At 38.8% G+C, this 25,411-nt stretch overlaps 1 protein-coding gene across 6 annotated transcripts in view; it reads left to right on the plus strand.

Annotated features, from left to right (window-relative positions):
• FAM185A (family with sequence similarity 185 member A) overlaps nt 1-25,411 on the plus strand; it is a 55,122-nt gene that overhangs the window by 6,132 nt on the left and 23,579 nt on the right. For all 6 annotated transcript variants that reach the window (XR_011048204.1, XM_068400963.1, XM_068400967.1 and 3 more), the window contains exons 2-5: nt 1,948-2,057; nt 5,802-5,894; nt 10,703-10,841; nt 17,875-17,916. Coding sequence is in view for 5 of the 6 variants with exons in the window: in XM_068400963.1 (XP_068257064.1) it covers nt 1,948-2,057; nt 5,802-5,894; nt 10,703-10,841; nt 17,875-17,916 (384 nt within the window). In the remaining variant the exon portion in view is untranslated. The remainder of the gene's footprint in view (nt 1-1,947; nt 2,058-5,801; nt 5,895-10,702; nt 10,842-17,874; nt 17,917-25,411) is intronic.

The raw sequence follows: 25,411 nt of genomic DNA on the forward strand, positions 1-25,411 counted from the left end.
GAGTACCTCTGTTTGTGTCTCTCTGGGAACGGTGTTTAAACAACCCAGCTGCTCCCTGAGAAGTAAAACCTTATGGAAAAGTTTTTTCTGTCTGTCTCAACAACTTCAGAAGCTGTAGATCAGCTTGATTAAATTGAAATAGTTCAGATACCACTCAGATATTTTTTAGTCTGGTGAAACTGTCTAGGCTTTACCAACATAAAACCTTGTGGTGCTTGCCCTCGAGCCTCTGATGATAGTCACTGGTCCAGTTTGACAGGTTTTGTGCTTTTACATTCCTCAAAGCCTCTCTTGGAGTTTACTTAAATTTAAGAAATATACAGTTTGATTAAAATCTTGGTCACAGTATCTCTCTCTTTGCAGTTTTGTGTGAAGAGGCTAAGAAAATAACATCTGCAAATAAAAACAGCTTTCTGGAAAACCTGCTTATCCAGTCCACCTCTTCTAGCCCCCTTTCTTAGGGAATTGTTACCTTTGACCACAGTCTGCCTCTTTCCCTGCATTTTAACTCTTAGCTTACTGTGGCAATAAGGTAACGCTGTTGCAACAAAGATGTAACGTTTTTTATCTCTGCCTCTTGGATTCTCCTGGTTTGTCAAATGGCAAAACTTCCCTTCATTGTTAATTGGAGCTCTCAGTCTCTCCTCTTCATAGTCTGCAAGCTACTGTCATCATGGTTCCAGCATCTGTCCTGAGCAGCAGCGTGACAGAGGCTGAAGATCAATACTGCTGTGTCGTGGGTCTGACTTGGGGATTCTTGTTGGGGCTGAGCCTGTTACACATACTCTGATTCTTCTTCTCTAACTCATCTCATATTTCTGGTCACCTTAGCAGATAGTGGAGGTGAAAGAAGCACTTTCACGGATGCTTAAATGGAAGTTTCTTTCCCAGATAATCTTTTCTTTAGAGAGCCATAGGCTCACTGTCTCTGTCAGCCTTTCAATTTTGTGTCTTGCAGCAAACCCTTCTGACTCCTATTCAGATTTTCTTTTTCTGCTTTCTGCATTTTATCCTTAGAAGAACAGACACGTTTTTTCCTCTCTTGCCTTTACCTTTTTCCAGTGGTTACGGTGGTCATTAATATAAATGATTTTTAATATAGTCAGAATCCCCAGACTGCACATTCTCATGCTCCTTCCCAGTTCCTTAAACTCAGGGGTGAACTCAAGTGGCAGAAAACTGCTTTTGCTGCTCCTGTGTGAAGCATTATAAGCCCATAAATAACTCCCTTGATAACAGTTATCCACAAGACCTAGTAACTGTTCTTTGTGGGAGCCTCTGAACAGTAATCAGGTGATTCAGACTAGAGGCAAACGTGCTGTTTCATGCCAGGGCGGTAAGTCAGGCCTTCCAGAAGGCTGGGGAAGAATGACGCATGCAAACTCTTCTATACCTGTTTTTTTTTTGTGTTGTGCTGCTTGCTCATTGAAGCAGCATAGGTCTCAGCAAGACCTATGTATTTCTGCTGTTGAATCTTATTACTCTACATGTGGCCTCAAACAACCTGCCAACCTTCCCACCCCAAAACCCATGTCAGGGTACCCAAATGTCTCAGTAGAATTTCTAATAGAGTTGGTGACTAGGGTAGCTATGAGATGGAGGTGGAGTTTGTGAGTGGGTTAAAAAATAAAAAGGATAAAACGTCACTAAAGGACTACGCCCTGCTGATTCCTTGCCAGACATTACAGTCACTCTGCTGGCTCTTAATGTTCTCTCTTGAAGCTGGATGGCTAGACACAGGCTTTCAAAATCTTCACTGTCAGTTGTTGATAGTGACTGGTCATGCAGTCGAAAGTGCGTGGCCAAACTTTGCAAGAAGGTTCTTTAGTAACAAAGCTGCTGCTTTTTTTCCTACTATGTGTAGTCACTATATGAAGTGATCAAGTACTATGTTAAATAGATCTGACTCTTCTCGTTCTGTTGCTAATAAAACTCTTTTAATTCTAGATTTGGATATCAAAACATCAGGGACTGGCTGCGTGAAGATTCAGAAAATAGAATGTGATAACTGCAAAATAGAAACGGAGAAGGGGACTAGTGTCTTGCAGTCAATAAAGGTACAAAGAACCTTTCCCCACTGCATTAGTGTTTTAAAAGGGATTGTGTGGTGGAATATAGTATAAAAACTTAAATACCAGTTCTGGAGATGAGAAGTATTCTGATATTTCTAATTGTCTAGCACCTCACCTTTGTTTATTGCATACAATTACGACACAAAGTCAGTAACACTAAATAACATGAAGTCAGAAGTCCACGTACCTTTGATGATAGCCAAAGCCAGCAGAAACAGCAACAGTAGTAAGCCTGATATCTGCCCTCCCTGCCCCTCAAAAAAAAAAAAGTCTGGGATTTCCTGTGTAGTAGGTTAACAGTTATGCTTGCTCAGTCGGGACTTTGCAGTATGCTGCTGCTTTTTTTTTTTTCTGTGTTTTTTTTTATAATTCTGATATATCAGTGCTGTTGACAAACACTGTAGGTTAATTTTCAATCAGAAGCTGCACATTACATGTCCCAAATACCTGACTGAAATATATCTGATAAATACTTTATATATCATGGTCATGACCTTATTTTTTCAGTCTTAAGACTTCAGGTTTGCTGACATAGGCTTTTGTAGAAATAATCAAAGTATATCTGACTTAGATGCTGTTTGGAATCAATTTCACTTGAATAATTGAGATTGTACCTGCAGGAATTGGTATAAATTCAAAAGAAAGTCTTTTCAAATAGGGTATTTCCTAAGTTTAAGTACTTTTGAGATATGAAAAATCTTTCAACATTTTTCTTTACCATGGTAAGAGATGTTTTTATACCACACATATGGGAAACTGAATTTAAGGGGAAATTTAATATGCAGTCGAGCTAGGTTTACTCCATATTCAGTGAACTACAGACAACTTGTCTTCCAGGTTCTGTGTAATTCACCATATCACTCTTAAAAAAGTAACTAAAATCTAACAAAAAGTTAACAGTACTGTATGTGTTACTGCTGTCTAAAGCTTTGGTTAAAAATGACTCTGTTGTATAATAATAGCAAACAGCAATACATGGGAAACTACATAATATGAGAAAACAAGGTAGTTTTGGCCAGCAGTAGTGACAGTAATCACAGCATGCCATCACAATTGTCAAGATTTTTTGTGGTGTTGTGGAAAAAGAGGATTTTGAGGAAAGTTGACTAATTTCGTGGGCAGTTTTTCTCATATACAATCTGAGATGTGAAAAACGTTTAATTGTAAAAATGAAAGTCAGTTCTGTTTTCCTTGAGACTTCAAGTAGCAATGAAATGATACTCTCTAATGAAATAAAAAGAAGACTGCAAAGTCACAAGTTTGGGGCTCTGGGACCAGCTCCTCCACGGCTTCATTATGGTTTAGAGGAGCTTGGCATTGCTTTTTTCCTCTGTCAGCTTTGAGCCTTGCTTGATTCACAAAAATGTCAGGAAAACTACAAGTGTAAAAAATGATCCTTCCCCTGTGCATGTGCCTCAGTGGTGTCCACTACATTGGTGGCCACAGGAAGCTTTTTTGCTCCCTTAAGCCTCAGATGAGAGGAATGGCTTTATCCCAGAAGGCAAGAAGGCATTTAAAATTTAAAGAATCAAGAAAGAACTGCAGACTTTGACTGAAACTCTTGTTAAAGCTTTGGTAGATTATAAGGCTTTGTCTTTTTTTAACCAAAATAGTTACCTGAAGTATTCTTTTGGTTTGTGAGTGGTGATTGGTTGTTTTTGATCAGATTACTATGACAGCTTCAACATACAGTACTAGGGAAGATATGTTACTACTCTTGGTTTTGTTGACTCTGAACTAGTGAGGTGAAGGTTTTGAATTAAAATAACTGACCATGTAGGTGTTTGCAAGAGCAAACAGTTGTTCGATTACAGTATCTCTTAAAAACAATCAGTTTTTATTCTGATGTTTTTAAGAAGTACTGTAGTTCTAGTAAGGCAACTGTAACTCGATTTTTCTAATATAGGTTCAGGAATTATACTCTGTATTAGCAGAGAAGCAGAATTATTAACCTTTTGGGTTTTTCAAAGATGCTGAAAATCTTAACAGTCTAGATTCTATGTAGTGCACAACAAGAGCTGATTCTCCTTTGGGGAATTTGCTTTACTGAGCAAACTGAAGTGATACTGCCATCCCCTGGATGGATTAAAGAGCTGTTTAATGTTGCTTTGCTGTCATGCTGTCCACAAACCCCATTGACTAGCAAAGCAGGAGACCCTTTCTTCACAGAGAGAGCAAAAGATCGTTGATCAATGACTTAAATAAATAAAAAAATCTGGTAATGTGGCGATTATTCAAGAGCACCAGCAAACATCTTCACAACTGCTGATTCTCTTAATTTGTCACAGACTGCAAGAAGCTGTTTGTATTAACTTATAATACAAAAAACTTGGTGGTTTTTGGTATACTGGGTGGTGTCTTTACAGAAGACCTAGAAATTTGACACTACTTTCCTTGATCATGCATGCTAGTAATTGAACAGAAAAGATGGAGTATTCTGTATGAAGGGGTTTTTTTTAATGGATTTTGACTAGTATTTTTGGTGTAGTAGGCGTTATCTAGTCAGTGAGATTTGTGGAGGGTCGTTTTAATGAGATTTTTTTTTTGTTGTTGGTTGATTTGTAATTGGCTTAAAGCCCAGTTTACCCTATCGCTTCTGAGTCTCTAAGATGACTGATAGTAGTAGTAATTCCAAAATACAGTTACGACTTCTAGGTCGTCTTCAGAGTATAAATTATTCCCAAATTCTTTATTGAGAGAGCAGAGCTGCTGCTTTTTAATTTTTTCTCCTGCTTCTTATTACAGTCCATCAGCGTAGCAGTGACAGTGGGACCAAGAAGACCCTTTAATGTTGTTTCTATGTTCAACAATTACTTCTGTCCCCTTGACTGTGTCAGTGGTAACAAGAATTTCCAGGTATCTCACGCACGATCAGTGGAAGACCTCACTACACGTCATATCTGAGCCTGATTTATTAAAATCCTGCATCACTGTCCTTCCTTTCTATGAACTGAACAAATTTGTCTGTTTTTCTTTTGTCTGTCGTGGCCTTGAAAGCCTTTTACCTCTTCCTTACTCAAACCTTTCTCCCTTGCTAGGAGAAGCCCTATGACAAATTAGTGCTTTTTACTTACATCTGGTGGAATATTCCCTCTTAATGAAAAAGCTACTTGACCGTTGTAACTTGCTTCCCCTCTCAGCAAATCCTGCTGTCTGTTAGGTGTCTCTGTTGATACCTACCTCTGAAAGACGTTTTTTTTAAGAGGATAGAGATAGTCTAACAATTCTGGGGAAAAAAGTTGAGGGACTTGTGTCTTACCACAGCATTTTCTATGCCAAAAATGATAGAGTTAAAAAAAAATAATGGAAGAAATAAATGTGTATGTCGTGATTTTATTTTACTTTAACTATCAGTGGCCGTACTGGTAAGTCATTATGTGTAGCAAGTTCCCTCTTTCTTTGCCTGCTGCTTATTTTAGTATACACTGAGTGAATGTTTTTCTATTTAAAAAACCCCAAACCAAAACAAAAAACCCACTTGTGTTGAGAATAAAGGGTTCCTCAGCATCTTTCTTTCCCTTGTGTTTCTGGTTACAGAAAAAGGTGGCTTGTTTTGAGCTTGACTCCACTGGAAATAAACAGCACTTTTGGCAATCACTTGAAGAAACCTTCACAGTAAAATGGATGTTTGTGATCCGAGGTGGTTATTGTGGTACAGCTTGAAAAACAAGATAACTTATTTTCTAATTATGATTATCCTAACCATATGACTTTTAAATTTTTTTTCAGAGCCATAAAATTGATATACGAACAAATGGTGGCAAAGTAATTGGTCTTGGAACACTTTATGGAAATACAGATATTCGTGCAACAGAGAAGGGTGTAAGTAAGAAGTAAAACTTTCTCTTATGGCTTTTTCAGCTTGTCTGTTGCAAAATGACTAAATTTGAAGAATGTGCTGAGGAATATTTAATGACCCTCATTGGTTGATTGTCATTTCACTGTTAACTTACATTTGTCTGTTTAATTGTACTATCTTACCTTATGCTTGATTTGTATCAGTAAAGATGCTCCACAGAAAGAGCAGTGATAAGGATGTGATCATTCCATGAGCACAGAGGTGGTGCTAGCTGATACAGCTCATCAGCTTTAATTATGTAGACCCTCACAACAGTCTTAAACTCCTTACTTGGCTGATGTCTAGGCACCTGGATTCTGCAATAGGCCTATGAGTTTATTTTAGTGTTTCATGAATAGTGACTTGATATTTGTACATGCTGTACACTTCCAGCATTATATGGTTGTGAGAATGGAAGACTAAAAGGTTTCATATGTTTCTTTGCAACTGAGGAAATATAATCACAGGTGATGTTATTACGAGATGCAGTGAGAAGAATCATGAACAGGAAAACATTTTCATAGAGCAGTTGCTTGCTTTTTCAGTAGATGGCAGTATGAGACAAACCTCATATTGCTCTAAGCTGGTTCTGTTCTTCCCATAAGTAGTCGATTCTCCATTATTTAAAATAATGTAGAGCAAGGCTCCCTTACATAATACTACAGATCTCACGCCCAGTCTGGTTTTTAGGCTCAATTTGAATGTTTGGGCATCATAATGTCCATGCAACTGGTTGCATTAGGATTCATTAGATCTGAAGCATTGCTATATGAACATGTGGAGCCAAGCCAAGTCTGGAGGTAACTTGGATGTGTGCAGTCCTCTGTCAGAATCAGTAGATACCCTGAATACCAGTAGCACTGGGAAGAATCAGAAAGAGTGCAGGGAGCTCTCCCTAGCCAAGAACAGAATTGAGACCAAGCTATTAAGTTCTAGGAGTCTGAAATTGCCTCTGTCAGGTGCCATTTGGCACTGTTGTACACCTTGTAGGTTGGATTCTGAGATCATATGTTCGCTTACATGGAGCCAGCTGTGAGCTGTTCTTAACTTCCTCCTGTAAACTGAGCAGCTTGCTATTGGATTTTCCCAAAACTGTCAACATTAAATTACCTGTGTTTCTTTGTAGTGGATGCTAGCCTGCCTTTTATGTACAAAAGAGCCCAGAGGCTGCTGTAGCTGTACTATTGATATTTCTTCGTGAACATTTTCATCCCAGCAAGACCTCCCAGCATAAAGCAGAGTGGGTGAGGTGTGACTGTGACATGCTCCGTTGATGCTACAGTTGGACTGATCAGTGCTGATTGATTGGCAGTTCCCTTGGGACTATTACTAGTTGGTGGAGTTAGGATCCATCCTAAGCCACTAGAAGCCACAGGGAGTGGAAGAAGGCAGAGGTGGTTCACAGCTCACTTGATGTCATCCATCTTTCTGCAGTGTGGTTCTGTTGGAAGGATTTGAAAACTGGAATCCTTGCTTTCTAACAGTGACTAAGATTGAGTGCAATCTAGGAAGTCCTTTGACTGCTGTGGATTCATGCCATTCACAACATATTAGCATGGTGGTGATCTTTAAATTAGAGTTGTGCTGCTTAGTCATTTGTCGCAAACTAGTTTGTTACACCAGTGCAGTCAATGGAGTTAATTTCAAATAGCACCTTGCTAGTGTTGATAAAAATAATCTATATCTATGTGAAAATATAGTTCATGATGATGAGAAATGTAATTGTTTTGCTTTGAGTCTTTAAATGCTGTTTAAAAATCTACCTTTTTTCAGACACACTGTCCTTCTGAAACAATAGGACAAACTTCATGCGGATTAAGTTGAAATGCTTCTTTGTGATCATAAATATTTATATAGTCTGTAATATTGCTAGAAGTCACTCTTATAGTTGTAAAGCTGTAGTAACTTGAGTGAAGTGAGTCACTTTAACAGGAGTTTACAGCTATGGAACAACATTTTGGCTTATGTTATTGAACTCCTCATTAACAAACTTTGCTGTGTAGTTAGAAAGGACTGTGTGAGATTTCTTTTCTCAGTTGGCCACTTCTGTTAATAATCGCTCAGCCTTACATCTCCTGTGTGTGTTTGTATTAGATGTTTCTTCCATCAGTTGTAGTCATCATTATGTAGTTATGGCTCAGTCAGCATTTCCAGCCCCCGCCTGGAGGTGGGGAGGGAAAGGATGTGGTAAAAGACAGTAAACACTTGAGAAACAGAATACTTGTAAGGGGGGAAAATGGAGAAGACACTCAAACTATTTGAGGAAAGATAGCTTAAAAAGGAAGGACAAGAAGAGGAATATGTGGGGAAGGAGTGTTTATGTTGTATTTAAACATAGCAAGATATTTGTTTTCATCTTGAAAATGTGTTCAGGTGCAAAAACATTCTCAGTGTGAGTTATGAAGACAGACTGACACCTCTTCTTTAGAGGGTAAGAAACTGATGGAACTTGAGAATGTGGTCAGTCTCAGCAACTGAAACTCCCAAGGCTCTACTCTCAAGAGAAGGAATTTTTCCAGAAAACCTGGTGGTTCAATGGACAAAAATAATCAAATTTGTTTGACTGGGGAGTCATTAGCTAATCTGTGCCACAGGGACTTTTCTGTAACACTTATTCAGCAGAGCCAAACATCTATGTTCTGCCAAAAATTCATAAAAATTAAAGAATTTGGGATTGAAAACATATTTAGTCTGAGTAAAAAGCAATCCTATTTTTTATGCTTTCCCTATCTAGAATACATTTTTAGCCTTATACTTGAGCAGTGTGACTTCCCCCTCTCCCCTAGATTTGGGTTATTCTGAAACAAATGTTCATTGTATTGGTGGTTTTTGTTTTATTTTTTATAGTAACTAGCTGACTCAGTACTTCTTTTTATCATGTGCTGAAACAACTCTCTTTATTGCTGTGCATTTTTAAGAAAGGTAGTTGAGGCTGGTAAATAAGATGAGCTGGTATGTGAGCTTGTTTATAATAAAGCACTTCATAATATTTAAATAAGATAAATATCTAAATGAGTCAAAACTTGCATACCATAGTAACAGATGTAGCTTTTTGGGCTTTCTTTTCCTTTTCAGAAATGCCACAAGGCAGCTAGTTTGCACCCAGACTATGCAGATGTTTTTATTTTATTCCCACTTCTTAAAGTGTGTCTCACTTATTTTCATTATGCTGGTAGCAATGATGGCCCTGCTAAAATTGGGAAGGTTCTTTGCAAGTCATTTTAACTCTCTTCTGAACAGGTTTAGATCGTAGAGCCTAAAACGACAGTGGCTTTTCTTTTACTTGTTGCTTTGGCCATGTGCCACAGCAGGTTTACACTTCGCCATCCTGGGTGAGCGAGCAGTGGAGGACTCTGTGGGTAACATTCATAGGACAGATGCAATGTAAACTTCTGTTTGTTAAGGTCTCTCCTTGTTAAAGTTTTGTTAGAAGCATTAAAAGATTGAAAAGCTGAATTGCTGTCACTTCCCGTAGTGACAAATTATGCCTTAATATCAATGGTTTTGTTTACTGTTGATGCTTAGATTCTGTAGCGTAGTTCTAAGCAGCGTCACCTGCAGAGATTGTAGATGGTCCCATATCTCTAATTCTAGCGCAGCACCAGCCTCTTCAGCTCACTTCTTGGGACACAATGCACCATGGAGTTTGTGCAACACTAGTTACTGTTTGTCAGAATACCTCTTACTTCATCCTTAGCATATTCTTTATATAACATAACACTGTAAGGGTCAGCAGACTTATTTTTTGTATTAAATTTTTTCCACAAAACAGCAATGCTAAAATGACAAAGTCGATTTAAAGATAAATTGACATAAGGCACAGTTTGATCTGGAAGGCCATATATCATTTCATGTAATGAATAAGGATTTTGTGCAATTCACTTAAAGTCTGGGTAAGCAAAATAAAAACAAATTGAATGGGGTTATGAACTATTGCATGATTCCATCATAAATCATGTTGAACTGAGGAAGAATAGAATTAAATTCATATGGTAGTTGCACAAGAATGTGATTTGTACTGTTTTGTTCAAATAGGCGTAGGTTATGTCACACGACTCGTTACTTGTACGTAGATAATCTCATCACCTTTTATTCCCCAAATCCATCCATAATGCAACTTCTCAAATCTTATGCTTTCTCTCCATTTCTGTTGAAAATAAGTAGAAATTGAGATCTTATCCATCATTTTTCAAGGCTTTATATAGCTTGAGGCTTAAGTCCAAGAATAGAGACCTGAATAACTGAGGTAATATGAACAATTATGCTGAGAGAAAGAGCCACTGTGGCTTTTTTGCAAACCTTCACCAAAGCTACGTCTACAAAGTGGGTCAGTTAAAAATCTGCATAAATAGCTGTATGTAACAAAGTGAATGTTTCAGTATATCATGGCAGAAAACTGATTACCAATACTTTTAAGTGTCATAATGCTGTATGAACATTATTAGAGCTAATTTTTTTTTTATTTTTCAAAATGAAGTGTTTTGGCTTTTAAAAACAAATCAAGTTTTTCTTTCATCCGTTTGTGACTGTTTCAGTTCTTCACCTGTATGCGGGATGTAATAATTCATAGGAGCGTTGTAAAGAATCATTAACTTGTTGGTCAGAACTCTTGGATGAAAAGGTGTTTTGTTTTGTCTTGTGTACCTTTTAACTAAGAATTTGATTCTTTTTTTTTTCTGCACCAACAACTGCTTTTCATTTGTTTTGTCTCTTAGTAGTGTTACTTCCCTCTGCATTTTCAAACTGTGATGACAGGTTTTCCATTATGTTTATTTAAGTTTATTTCTCTTAGAGTGTGAATATAGAGAAGCTGCAGGGGACATCCATCAACATATCTACTGAAGATGGGCTGCTGAAAACTAAGTACCTCTATGCAGAATCATCATCTCTGTCTTCAGTAGCTGGTGATATTCTGCTTGGAAGTATTCACGGTAAGAAGAAAACGGTCACAAATTTAGCTGCTTTGAAGATATTCATAATGTTCACAGTAACAAATGGACTAATGATATAGACTATCACTAAATCAGCTGTGCACAGTATACGAACAAAACAGTTCTGTATTTGTTAGAGACTGAATTGATGAGAATTAACTATAGCATGCTGTATTTACTTTTAAAAACAATTTTATAAGCATACTTGTGAAATAACAAAAAGTGGATATTACAGGAAAGAAGCATAGCACACATACTAAGGATGTAAAAATATTTTAAAATTCAGCAATGAAAGTTATATTAGAAGTAGTAAAGAGGCTTATCTTCCCTTCTGTCTATCCTTTTTCTTCATAGAAGTAACTCTTACAGCATCTACTCAGAACTATGGTAGAACTCAGTTGTATGTTGAAGTTTTTAGCAGAAATTGTGCATGTGCTAGTACCCTGTACTAAGAGTGGTGACAGTTCATGTTCTTTGATTGGAAAAAAAAAATCTCTAATCCATCCGCCCTTTACTGTCCTTCGCCTAGACTAAAACTTATTAACTTCAGTCTTTTTTATATAAATAGCAGTCTGGGTTGGCATCTGGTGTGGTTTTCTAATTTAATGAAATTCCCACTGAATTCTGAATGTGCTGTAATGCATTTGTGGTGATTTAACTTTAAGTAAAACAAGCTGGAGGATGTGCAAAGAGTGAAAATTACTCAGGTCAGTCAGAGTTCCAGATTTCCAGCTATATGCCTTATAAACAACTTGCTGCAATTTCTTAGCAATTTTGTGTTGTCACCTCGCTTCAGAAATTACTCCTTTCTTCCTTAAAGGAGCAACTCCTTTGTCCATTTATAGTGAGCTTAAGACTGGTTTCTAAACCTGTTAGGTAAAGTTCACTTCAGCATGCACAGGCAGAAATAAGATCATTTTTTCTTGTTGTTTTTTCTAACATGTAGACTGTATTGTTACTGGTACTTCTGTCTAATAAGCTGTTGTGGTTTGGGTTTGTTTTTTCTAACTCAAACCGATATAATGATACTGTGGAATGATCAGTTTGTGAGCATGTTGATGCCTCTGTGCATATCCAAATGTTTATTTTTGTTTTCTTGATACAAAAATGAAATAACTGCTGTAGTTAGTGCTTTACTTACTTAGTAATGCCTCATTGTCATTTGGCTGAACAACAGCGTGAAAACAAATAGAATTGTATCCAAATTATACAGACATTTCTTACGTTACTTCGGGGTTATTTTCATGAGCTCTCTACTACATGGGTCTGGAACACCTAATGTTATTTTAGCTGTTTCTTTTAAAAACAATTGCACATTAACATTTGCTTGGTACTTCTAGTCTGTTTTTTCTGAAAAAACATTTCTGCAAAATATCATGCACCTCAATCGTGTTTTAATAGTGAGAGCAAATACTTTCAAAGTCTTTAAAATTATTTTATTGCATATACATATATGTATTAGTGGAAAAGATAAACACAGATTATAATTTTGTTAGAAAAAAATTGGTCATTTTCACTTCTAGTCTTTGCTTATGAGCAGCTCAATTTTAGTAGGAGTTTTTGTTTGTAAATGCTTGGACAGATTGTTTCTTGGGCAATTAACCCTACTATTTCCCTGTAGCTGACAGTATGTTGATATTATAGTTGGCATAAAATCAGCACATCTGTGCACAAAACTGAGCTAGACTTCATTGCTTTTACACTGAGAACTTTGAAGTCAAGGCAACACATACTTTTCAAACTTGCCTGAGACCCATTTTGTGGTTGAAACTTGGGCTGTACAATTCCAACACTGTCAGTGCCCAAGCTTGAGTGCAAACTCTGCTCAGGAAGGACTTGAATGGAATTAAAATTAGGACCTGAAAGACTAAAAGTGACTCTGTGTAGAAACACTGTAGTGATTCTGTATTGCAGTCCTTAAGCAGTCCCATAGCAGTGATACTGCCTTCAATGTTCTTGCTGTCCAATGCCTCAGATTATGGAGGCAAGAGCATATAATCAGAAGTTAAATTTTCTTTCTTGTCACAAGAAAAAACAGACAAAAAAAACCCCACAAGCACAATACAAGCAAACTACAGACAAAGGATTGTCTGAGCCTTTTATTTTAAAGAAAGTGAGTGTATATTGTCTGCACCATGTATTTAATGTTGTTGAAACTGGTATTTCTGTTATAGAACAAAAATTACTGTCATGGTTTTTTTTATGGAATGCATGTACCACTGTTAGCAGGATGAATACAAATGGTAGTTTGAACATTTGACTTTTAATTTGAGTTTATCTCACTTTTTAATGTCTGCTAGATTTCACTCCTTGCAGTGCATAATTGTTTTGTACTTTACTTGTAATTTAAAAATGTGATAGAATTTAAGATTTTACTTAAAGGTATCTTTCTTAAGCATTTTCATCTTAAAAATTACTGTCTCTGAAAAGGTGTAAATTTTACTCGCACTACAAGGAATTTTGAGTAATGCTGTCTCAAAATGACAAAATAGCTTGTATTTTGCAGGCACCTTTTAACGTAAAATCTAAGTAATTCATATGTCCGATAAGAAAGCTAGATTGAAGTGTCCAGAAATGGGCTGTTCACAGTGTATGTCTCGGATCTGAAGTTGCTAAAATATTTAAGATGCCCTTAGAATGGGGGATTAAGATATCTATGGAAATATCGGTGAGTACATGTGGCTTTTTCTGTAGTCCAACCCACAACTGAAGGGAAGGGGTGTGGTGAGTTGACCCTGGCTGGACACCAGGTGCCCACCAAAGCTCCTCTATCACTCCCCTCCTCAGCTGGGGAGAGAAAAATGTAACAAAAGGCTCATGGGTTGAGATAAGGGCAGGGAGAGATCATTCACTAATTACCATCACGGGCAAAACAGACTGGACTCAGAGAAATTAGTTTAATTTATTGCCAATCAAATCAGAGTAGGATAATGATAACGTTGGTGTCTGCAGAGTTGTTTCTCTCACGTATTCTCACTCCTCTCTTTGGCTGCTGTTGCGCAGGTTTTTTTTTCCCCATTCTTAAATATGTTATCACAGAGGGGCTACCACTTGTTGCTGGTTGGCTTGGCCTTGGCCAGCGGTGGGTCCGTCTTGGAGCCGGCTGGCATTGGCTCTGTTGGACATGGGGGAAGCTTCTAGCAGCTTCTCACAGAGCCACCCCTGTAGCCCCCCTGCTACCAAAACCTTGCCATGCAAACCCCAAACCAAGTACAAGGGGGTAAATGATCCCTATTGAATATAATCAGTCTTGCCAAGAAAAAAAAAGGTAAAGGTAAGAGAATATGCGTGTAGGCATATCTAGTTCAAACCAATGCTTAGAGTCAGCTCAATTATAGCAAACTTGCTCATGGCCTTGAGCTTTGAATATTCTCAAGGACAGAGATTGCATGACCTTTCTGGGTGACTTGTTCCAGTCCTGAATTATCCTTCTGGTGGGGAAAAAAACTTTCCCTTTTTTTTTTTTTTAAAAATCATTTCCATTATGGCAACTTGTAACCATTATCCCTTCTTCTCGCTGCATCACCATGAGAAGAGTCTCTCTTTTCTCTATACCGTCCCATTAGGTGGTTGAAGACCACAACAGGATTCCTCCTCAGCCTTCTCCTTTTGGAGCAAAACAAAGCCAGCTCTCTGAGCATCTGTAGCGTGCTCTCGGCCCCTAATCTTCTCAGTACCTTTCTCTTGCCTCACTTCAGTACATCAGGGTCTTTCTTGACTGGGAAGCCCAAAACTGGACACAGTATTCCAGATGCAGTCTCACAAGAGGGCTTTACCTGCTGGCTATACCCTTAATGATACAGCTCGGTATGCAGTTGGCCTTCTTTACTGACTCGTGCTGAAGTTGGTGTCCATCAAGATGCCCAGGTCCTTACCTGCAAAGCTGCTTTGGAAACAGCACTCAACTTTTACTGCTTTACAGAGTTGATTTCTCAGGTGCAGGACTTTATATTTGCTTTTGACATTTTCTTCTGTCATAGTCTAGTACCTGCTTGTCTGTTTAGCCTGTACCCATGGCTAAACAATAACCAGTTGTTCTATCACCCAATCTCCCCTCCCTGACTGAGAAAGGGAATTGGGAAAAGGAGGGAGACTCGTGGGCTGAAATCTAAACAGATTTAATAAAATAAGAAAACCAATATCAATACTAATACAAAAGACACAAAATTATACTTAGCCCATAGAGTGGTGGCAAGTCCCTCCAGGGACAGTAACTGTGGAGAAGGAGAAAGCCCCAGCCATCCCCAGCAAGCTTTCCCATTTATAGTGAATGTGATGTCAATGATATAGAATACACCTATGGGCCAGCCTGGGTCAGCTGCCCAGGCTTACTGCTAATGGCCTTGATCACCATGGCTGGCCACAAACTGAAACCAAATGTAACAGAAAATTAATTCTATAATTTTATCCCCATGAAACCAAGACACTATTTCATTATGTGAGAGAAACACACTGGAAAACATGGTTATTGAAGTTACTTTATATACTTACACACTAATTAATATATAGGAAAAGGTGAACATGTAGCTGCCTTATCCTGTCAGTGACCTGAATAAGACAAAGCAGACTATCTGCGATGTTTCAAAGGTAGTATGGTATAATGCTTGAGCTTGGCACTCTATAATCCCTTCTGAAAAGAACCTGATATACCAAAGTAGGTTCCATAAATTTCAGATTTGTTTCTGGATTTTACTATATATAAAGTGGGATTGTAGAAATTAATTTTTTGTTCCCTTTTAGGTGTGTCTCTACTTTAGTCTGATGCAAATTTAAAATGCAAAGTCAAAGTGGTAAAAAGCTGCATGGTGGCTTATTTGCTTTTTCTGTGCATTAGAGTAACTCTGCCACCTTGCAAGCCTTCAAAACAAATTGAAGGGGTGGAAATAATACAATGAAAAGTGCCTTTATATCCCAAAAGCCGTTTTTGCCCCTGGTCCTATACTGATCACAACTTGCAATACTGTAGTTTAAAGTTTTATAGTGTTTATGGAGAAGCAAAGGTTGTACATGATAGAAAAGATAACTATTTCTTCAGAAGCAATTGGAAGAGAAACACTAAGCCACTGTCATCAATATTCTTTTAAAACTATTGTATTTTGGACTTTCTAGTATTGCAGTACAATCCTGAAGTCAGTTGGATGTAATAATCAAACTAGCAATTACCTCTAGTCCAGTCTTTCTCCCTTTGCCCTTGATGTGTCCAAAACGATATTTGACTAGCTTAAAAATTCTAAGTGAAGTGTTGGCCTTCATGGAACAATTACAGGACCAAAGGTACGCTTCTGTGCGCTGTCTGTAGACACTGCAGGTCACAACACAGCAGGACATTCCTATCTGCTTTAAAAGCAACTTTTGTTCTAGCTAAATGTTTGAAGTGAGCCTGTCACACTAATATGTTTGCATTACACAACACTAGTCTGCTCTGCCATGTAAGTTTGTGGTTAATAGGAGTTTGATTTCCAAATGTTTTAATATTTTTCAAGGACCTGCTTATCAAAACAGAGAACAAAAAAAAAAAACAAAACAGAAAAACAAAGAACAGACCAGCAAATCCACAGGTCCCAGGGGCTATATTCAGACAGTATAATCTAGCTTCAGCTCCATGGGAGTTGCTAGCTGACAAAATCCTAGGCTTTTTTGTAGGTTATACAAAAATAAGTACTAGTCATGATAAAATGGGGAAAAGGGTAGGATAATTATAGTGTGCCTTTCAAAAACAGCAAAGAGTAAAGCCAAACGTCTTTCAGGTTCATTGAAATATGGTTTTGTTTCGACTCTGGTTTTTCAGAACCTCTTAAGTATTTTGTATGGTATGTGTGTGAAATGATGAATTGAAGACTATTGATGATAGGCTGCTTTTCTAGCTTTCAGCGCACAGACTACTAAGAAAAACACTACAGATGATATACAGTGGAATGCATTCTACTCCAGTGGTTGTAGTCTACTGTGTAATTGCAGAAGATGGGAGCAGAGCTTGATCATTTGCAATTTCTAAAGGACTCTTCCAAAAGATCTGAAAATTGTTGTGAATACTGTGTATTACTAAATTGGACTCAGTTACTGTGATCAACCTTATTTTTCAATCTGTTATCCTCCAAGGAGACTGAAGGAGTGGCAGGAATGACATGTTGTGGTTTAGTTTCTTAATTTAAGCATTTTTTTGTGAGGCAGTGTAACATACATGGAACTATGGAAGTTTCTACCAACTTTTAGACTGTTAGTAGTATAAATGGCTTTTCTGTTATGAGGTACATCTGTCCTCCTTCCAGATTCTCTTGGTGCCATAGGTAAAGGGGAAGAATATGTATTTTGAGATTTTAAGACTGAAACACCAGTGCCTGTTCAAAGTAATGCGAGTTCAGCAGGAGACCATTTTACATTTTATGCCTTACACACTCTTTTGTTTGATGTTCTCCAGTTTGTCCAACACACTCAGATCTCACTGAAGTCAATGAAGAGCATTGACAAGGGGTCGTCATGCTCATAAGAATAAGTTTGGAGGGAGAGATAATGTTCAGTGACTCCAGAAAGTAACCTTTGAGGATAAAGCAAAACAAAATCCCCAGCTGAGGGGCAGGGCATATATGTATGTATATAAAAGAGGAAAATAGGAACTGTTTATTTTACTCATTTTATTAAACTACTTAAATTCATAGTGCTGTTGCAGGCATCAGAGCAATTTAAAAAAATGGCCCAAAATAAAATAAGAAAATATTGTGCTTTAGCCTCGCAATGCCTCTCTGCTTTTCTCTCCCTCACATCCAGTCTGTGTCTTTAAGCTTTACTCAGAGTGTTTTTCTTGTCTGGAATCACTTTGTTGTTACCCACGTGTTGAAATTTTTGTTTGTGAAGCAATAATATTCAAGCAATATAACTGATTTATGCTATTTTGGTTTTAGATACAAATCAGGTATACTACTACAACTGTAATGCCCTTGTATAGGATCACATTACTTTAGCCTTTGTTATGATTTCAGAAACTGGTTAAATAATATGCTTTTAACACTTTTTTCCACTTTTGTTTTCCTAATAGGTAACACCACCCTTCAGACCAAAACAGGGAGTATCACAGTAGGTAGGTTCTACCTTCTCTCTGAGAGAACTCTTTTCTCACTCTTCCGTTTTCCTTTCTAAAAGCTCAATATTCACAGGGAAAGGAAAAAGGAAAGTAAAAACATCCTTCTGTTTCTGCCCTCTTTTATTTTCAGGAGTAGGACTGATAGCTCTGTAGCTGAAGAAGATCCTTTCCAAACTTGACTGTCAGCATTTTGCAGATGGGCAAGGCACACTGTGTAGCCTTTGACACCACAATACCCGCTGGGCTTTGCACCAGTTAGACTGAGTCTAGGTGTCATCTTTTAGATTAAGATGTGATAAAAGGACATGAGAAAAGACTAAGCATGAATCAAATGCAATCATTTTGCCTTTAACGTAGTTCTCTGTCTTATATTTGTTGATATCAATGATTAACTATGTTTAATTTTTATATCAAAGAGCATTAATCATTGATGTATTACATACTGGGGGGGGGGGGGGCTAGTGATAATTTAATTTCCAAACTATTTATGCTAATCATTTTCCCTTCATAAATAAAAAGAGCTCATATTTTGTTTCAGAAACTTGAGCTTTTATACAATAGGATAACTCAAGAGTTACTAATTATGGTATACATCACATCAGTTGCATTATTCTAGGAAAATATTAGGACCCCTTCTTTGACCATTGTATAGTACATCAACACAAAAGTGAGAAACTCAAATTCTGGTTATTTCTATCACAGAAAATTGAAGTAACAGAATCATAGACAAGGCTTAGTGTCTCTTGAGTGTACATAGAAGGATTTCCGCTTCTGTAAATAAACTTGGTTACAGGGCCAATCTCAAAGATGTCTGCTAATGGTAGTAACCATAGTCACTCACTAAGCGTTGTTCAGGGACAAGCGGTACTGCTACAACTCTTCTGTTTCTAAGTGATCTATATTAACATTCCTGGAAAATGAATGCAATACACATTCTTAGGAGTTAGTCATTAAACCACAGAATTAAATTAAGCTTGCTAGCCTGTTTTTCTTTCTGTCAAATAAACTCATAGAATATGAAGTGTTTAAAGAAGGGTTTTTTAACACAGGAGGTAGCTTTTTTCCATCAACAGATCATGATTATTTAACATAATTAACCAGGTTCAGATTAAACATTGAGACCTTACAGTTGAATAAACTTTATTTTTCAGATTTCAGTTCTGAAAGCAGTAGTTACACTTAATCTTTTCCTAAAGAGCATTAAACATCCTTTAGATTTTTATGGATTTTTCCAAGGGCAAATGACTTTTAAGATCCAGGGGTTCAACTCTAAAAGCTTGAGAAAGAAAAATGTAAAGTTTTAAGTGAAAGGTTTTAGTGTATGAGAAATTTACACCACAAGATAGTTTATTGGATTGCCAGAGACCTGGCAGGGATTTGCTGATAGAAATAGGAAGAACGACTCTGATCTTTTACTTCCCTGGCTGGGTTTTTATAGGGATGGAGTTAGTTATTTCACTGGAGGCAGAATTTTATCAGTTAACTGAAAAAAATGCACTCATCTCTAGATTTTGGGGATGTATCCTTAGGTTTGAGAGATTTATTTCAAGTCAAACTAAAACATAGTTGAGAGTGCTGGATTTTTTTTTCAAAATATTTTTGGGAAAATACAAGTGACTGTATTGACAGTTTCTTATTCTTGTATAATTCAGCATTAAAACACTCCCTTTAATTTTCTGCTTTTTTATTATTTATAGAATAGTTTGATTTGATTTGGGGGTTTTTTTGGTATTATTTGTTTGTGTAAATCTATTTTTATTTTTGGAAGCCTCTATCCAAAATTCAGTGAGCTTTTAAGCATCTGGCATATGGCAGTGTTTCACAGTAACATCATTAACATATGAAAGTAGGGATTATTTCTTTTTTTTTTTTCTATACTGTGAGCTTTGTTAGTCACTGACAAATTGTTTTCCAACCCTATACTAGAAGCTTCCTACTTCTAACAAATATTCTATGGGTTTTGAAAGGCTTTTAATTTAAAACAACCAGACCTATTTTTACTTCTAGATGAAGTTACTACTTAAAATATTCATTAGAAATCTGAATAATCTTACAAAAAGTAAGAGTGCTTTGTTTTTAGAACTAGCTTGATCTTTTAAATTTTTGTTTGGTAAATTTATAGGAAAACTTGTGTTGGAAGAGACCTCAGGAAGTTGCAGAATCAGAGTGGTTGAGGTTGGAAGGGACTCTGGAGATAGTCTTGTCCAGCCCTCCTGCTCGAGCAGTCTCTAGTCTCCAATCTCCTGCTCAAAGCTATGCCAGCTGTGAGGTTGCTCAGGACTTTATCCTGTGGTCTTGAAAACCTCCCAAGGATGCAGACTGTGCAGCCTCTCTGGGCAAACTGTTCCACTGCTTGACTGTCATCAGGGTGAAAATGTTTTTTCCTTCTATCCAGACTGAAACTCTTGTGCTTCAGCTTGTCTGTTGTCTGTCATGCTCTCATCATGCACCACTCTGAGGAGCCTGGCTTTGTCTTCTTGATCATCCCCTTGCAGATACTAAGGGGCTGCTGTCAGGTCCTGAAGCAATCTGTTCTCTAGGCTGAGCAAGCCCTCATCCCTCAGCCTCCCCTGATGGGGGGAAGGTGCTCCATGCCTGGCTATCTTGGTCCTTCTCTGCTGAATTCACTCCAGTTTATTGATGTCTCACTTCTCTCGGGAGCCCTAACACTGGATGCTGTATTCTAGGTGTGGTCTAATAAGTGCTGAGTAGAGAGGGATAATCCCTTCCCTTGATATGCTGGCCATGCTTCAGTTAATACTGCCAGGGATACTGTTGGTCTTCTTTTCTGCCAGGGCACACTTCTGGCTCATGTTCAGTCCTGCTAGAGTTTGCTTATTTCTCAGTGTTATTGGTATGGTCTCATTATATATTCTTTACTCTGCTACCAAGCCTAATTTTCCCCTACCAGCTCAAAAAAAAATTGTTTTTCCTTACTGGATTACTTATGTTTAACCCAATTATGCATTGAATAAATGAATCTTCTGTGTTTGGCATAGTTAGAAATGATGAAGCTTGTGGTGTTTTTTTCATTTCAGAGGGGAGGAACCAGCCTTAACCAGCTTATGGGCAGCAGGGACTCATTCTGTCAAGGAAAACTGTATATTGAGATACAAGAAACTCTTAATTTTTTTTTTTAATACGTCTGTGTCAGTTTGCATTATTCTGCTGATTTTTCTTCAGTAACACACACTAGACAACCTAAAGGCTTCAGTGACTTGCTGTGATGCTCACTGTCTTAAATCAACAGAAACTTAACAATTAAGAACATTTCAACTTTCTCAAAGACATAAATTTGAGTATAGTCCTGACATGAGAGTGAACTGAGGTGTCTGAGATCCTCCTTTATGATGTGTCATAATGAGGCAATTCTCTAGTGCTGAGACAAAACACCGAAGTTTTATTTTAAGAAGGGAATCAATTATGGAAAACTACAGTATTTAAGACAGTTTTGGATAACTGAAAAAAAAACCCAAACAATAAACCGGTACATTTAGAAGTAATGCTGCATCTGTGAGTTTTGTCTTGAGAGTTCAGTTTTTAATATGTGATATAGGGAATTTTTAAATTAAAAACCTCATTTCTGAATTCCATTAAAGGCATTTACTGTAATTCATAAAGTACAACTCTTAAGTACTTTAAAAAAAAATGTTATCCATGCACACACTTGTCTCAACAGCAGTTAGTTCTATTGATCTAGTCCTTGCCATCTGCTTGAAGTCTGTTAATATTCTGGCTCTCATTTTAAGTATCCCAGAACCTCATACCTTGTATCTCGGAACTAGACCTTCTTCTGTGTTCTGCCAATGACAGACCTGTAATTCTTTTTCCCATTGTTCCCATGATTTCTTCCACACCACCCTATATGAAGGGTGCTGCTCTCCAGGCAGGTTGGAATCAGCTGCTTTTTCTTATCCCTCAGGTGTCAGATTATGAAAAATGAAAGTTTAAAAAAAAATAGTCCACTATGAGTTAATATCTACTTAATTACTACTTGGCTTTATCATCAGTCTTTGTTTCCATGTTCCCCTTCCCTCTCTTTGTGGCCTTTTGAATGTAGATTATATAGAATTCTGGACAGAGCTTATGTCCTGGAGAAACTACTTTCAAAAACTGGAGCTATAGAAAAAGTAGCTGCTGCCTGAGAACGATAAGGTTTTCCTTGCAGCTTAAAAGAATAAAATTTTTAGTTCAGTTAGCAATAAACGATTTTGGTATGTTTTATAGCATCTTATATAATGGCCCTGAAGATTCTGGACGTTGTTACAGTAGTACTTTATACTGGTTTTGGAGCGATATTTTAATTTTTCAAGTCTTGATAAGATATATATTTTATACTTGTAGAGTGTATATCTTGCTACAGTTGTTAATACCTATTTATTTGTAGCAGAAAAGTGAAGGACTACCCCACCCATTTCATCCACAAATGCATACTTCTGTTCCAATATAGAGCTATCCAGTCTACATTCCACAGAATCACAGAATCAATCAGGTTGGAAGAGACCTCTGGGATCATCGAGTCCAACCATTGCCCTGACACCACCATGTCAACTAGACAGTGCCATGTCCAGTCTTTTCTTAAACACATCCAGAGATGGTGACTCCACCACTTACCTGGGCAGCCCGTTCCAATGTCTAATGACCTTTTCTGAGAAGAAATGCTTCCTAATGCTTCTTCCGAGCTCAAGATCAGAGCATCCCAGCAGGTAGGAAGTCAAGGAACGGTGCCAGGAGACCTGCATGGTTAAACAGGGAACTGCTGGGCAAACTCAAGTAGAAGAAGAGAGTGTACAGATCATGGAAGGAGGGACTGGCCACTTGGGAGGAATATATTGTCAGAGGATGTAGGGAGGCAACTAGGAAAGCTAAGGCCTCCTTGGAATTAAACCTTGCAAGAGAGGTCAAGGACAACAGAAAGGGCTTCTTCAAATACATTGCAGGTAAAGCCAACACTAGAGGCAATGTAGGCCCACTGATGAATGAGGTGGGGGTCCTGGAGACAGAGGATAAAAAGAAGGCGGAGTTACTGAATGCCGCCTTTGCCTCTGTCTACACTGCTGGAGGCTGTCCTGAGGAGCCCTGGACCCCTGCGGCCTCAGAAGAAGTCAGGATTGAGGAGGAATCTGTCTTGGTTGATGAGGGCTGGGTCAGGGACCAATTAAGCAATCTGGACGTCCATAAATCCATGGGCCCTGATGGGATGCACCCGCGGGTGCTGAGGGAGCTGGCGGAAGTCATTGCTAGGCCACTCTCCATCATCTTTGCTAAGTCGTGGGCAACGGAGAGGTGCCTGAGGACTGGAGGAAAGCGAATGTCACTCCAGTCTTCAAAAAGGGCAAGAAGGAGGACCCGGGTAACTATAGAGCGGTCAGCCTCACCTCCATCCCCGGAAAGGTGATGGAACAACTTGTCCTTGGTGCTGTCTCTAGGCACATCAAGGACAGGGGGATCATTAGGGGCACTCAGCATGGCTTCACCAACGGGAAGTCATGCTCAACCAACTTGATAGCCTTTTATGAGGACGTAACCCGGTGGATAGATGATGGTAAAGCTGTGGATGTGGTCTATCTCGATTTCAGTAAAGCTTTTGACACGGTCTCCCACAGCATCCTCGCAGCTAAACTGAGGAAGTGTGGTCTGGATGATCGGGTAGTGAGGTGGATTGTGAACTGGCTGAAGGAAAGAAGCCAGAGAGTGGTGGTCAATGGGACTGAGTCCAGTTGGAGGCCTGTGTCTAGCAGAGTCCCTCAAGGGTCGGTACTGGGACCAGTACTATTCAATATATTCATTAATGATTTGGATGAGGGAATAGAGTGCACTGTCAGCGGGTTTGCTGATGACACAAAACTGGGAGGAGTGGCTGACACAATGGGAGGCTGCGCAGCCATTCAGAGAGACCTGGACAGGCTGGAGAGTTGGGCGGGGAGAAATTTAATGAAATATAACAAGGGCAAGTGTAGAGTCCTGCATCTGGGCAAGAACAACCCCATGTACCAGTACAGGGGGCAGAGCTGTTGGAGACCAGCGTAGGGGAAAGGGACCTGGGGGTCCTAGTGGACAACAGGATGACCATGAGCCAGCAGTGTGCCCTTGTGGCCAAGAAGGCCAATGGCATCCTGGGGTCTATTAGAAGGGGTGTGGTCAGCAGGTCAAGAGAGGTTCTCCTCCCCCTCTACTCTGCCCTGGTGAGGCCGCATCTGGAATATTGTGTCCAGTTCTGGGCCCCTCAGTTCAAGAAGGACAGGGAACTGCTAGAGAGAGTCCAGCGCAGAGCCACGAAGATGATTAAGGGGGTGGAACATCTCCCTTATGAGGAGAGGCTGAGGGAGCTGGGTCTCTTTAGCTTAGAGAAGAGGAGACTGAGGGGTGACCTCATTAATGTTTATAAATATGTAAAGGGCAAGTGTCATGAGGATGGAGCCAGGCTCTTCTCAGTGACATCCCTTGACAGGACAAGGGGCAATGGGTGCAAGCTGGAACACAGGAGGTTCCACATAAATATGAGGAAAAACTTCTTTACGGTGAGGGTAACTGAACACTGGAACAGGGTGCCCAGAGAGGTTGTGGAGTCTCCTTCTCTGGAGACATTCAAAACCCGCCTGGACGCGTTCCTGTGTGACATGATCTAGGTAATCCTGCTCTAGCAGGGGGATTGGACTAGATGATCTTTCGAGGTCCCTTCCAATCCCTAACATTCTGTGATTCTGTGATGTCCAACCCGAACCTCTCCTGGTGAAGCTTGAGGGTATGTCCTCTTGTCCTATCGCTAGTTGCCTGGGAGAAGAGGCCAACTCCCACTCCACTACAGCCTCCCTTCAGGTAGTTGTAGACTGCAGTAAGGTCACCTCTGAGCCTCCTCTTCTCCAGGCTAAACAACCCCGGCTCCCTCAGCTGTTCCATGTAGGTCAGACCCTCCAGACCCTTCACCAGCTTCGTCACCCTCCTCTGGACTCGCTCCAACACCTCAACATCTTTCTTGAAGTGCGGGGCCCAGAACTGGACGCAGTATTCAGGGTGCGGCCTCACCAGTGCCAAGTACAGAGGGACGATCACTACCCTAGAAATATATCACTATTCCCAGAAATATAACTAGACATCCAAGTATGATCCAATTCTAATAACTTCTAAGAGACAGTATTTTCCTACAGATATGATGTCTGAAAGTCTTTCATAGATGCCACAAGTGGAAAAATAATTGATTTTCTGAAAAATTGTTTCCTTCCCTCAGTAGTTGGGGTGCACTGAATGGTCTTGATAATTGAATCCAAAATGCTCTCTTATGTCTCCTTAAGTACTATCACTGTTGTCTAATACACATTAGGTACATTCTAAGAAATGCAGTATCCTATAAATATCAGGCTTGTTTATTATATTTCAAACATACGTTTCCCATGTATGCCACTCTAAATCTACAAAAATTTGGCTAATGAAGGTATAATTTCCATGGATTTAACTCAAGAGAACGAATCTGAAAGTCTGAATCTATGCAGAG

Source organism: Nyctibius grandis, chromosome 5 (assembly GCF_013368605.1).
Source record: "Nyctibius grandis isolate bNycGra1 chromosome 5, bNycGra1.pri, whole genome shotgun sequence".
Taxonomy (NCBI): Eukaryota; Metazoa; Chordata; class Aves; order Nyctibiiformes; family Nyctibiidae; genus Nyctibius; species Nyctibius grandis.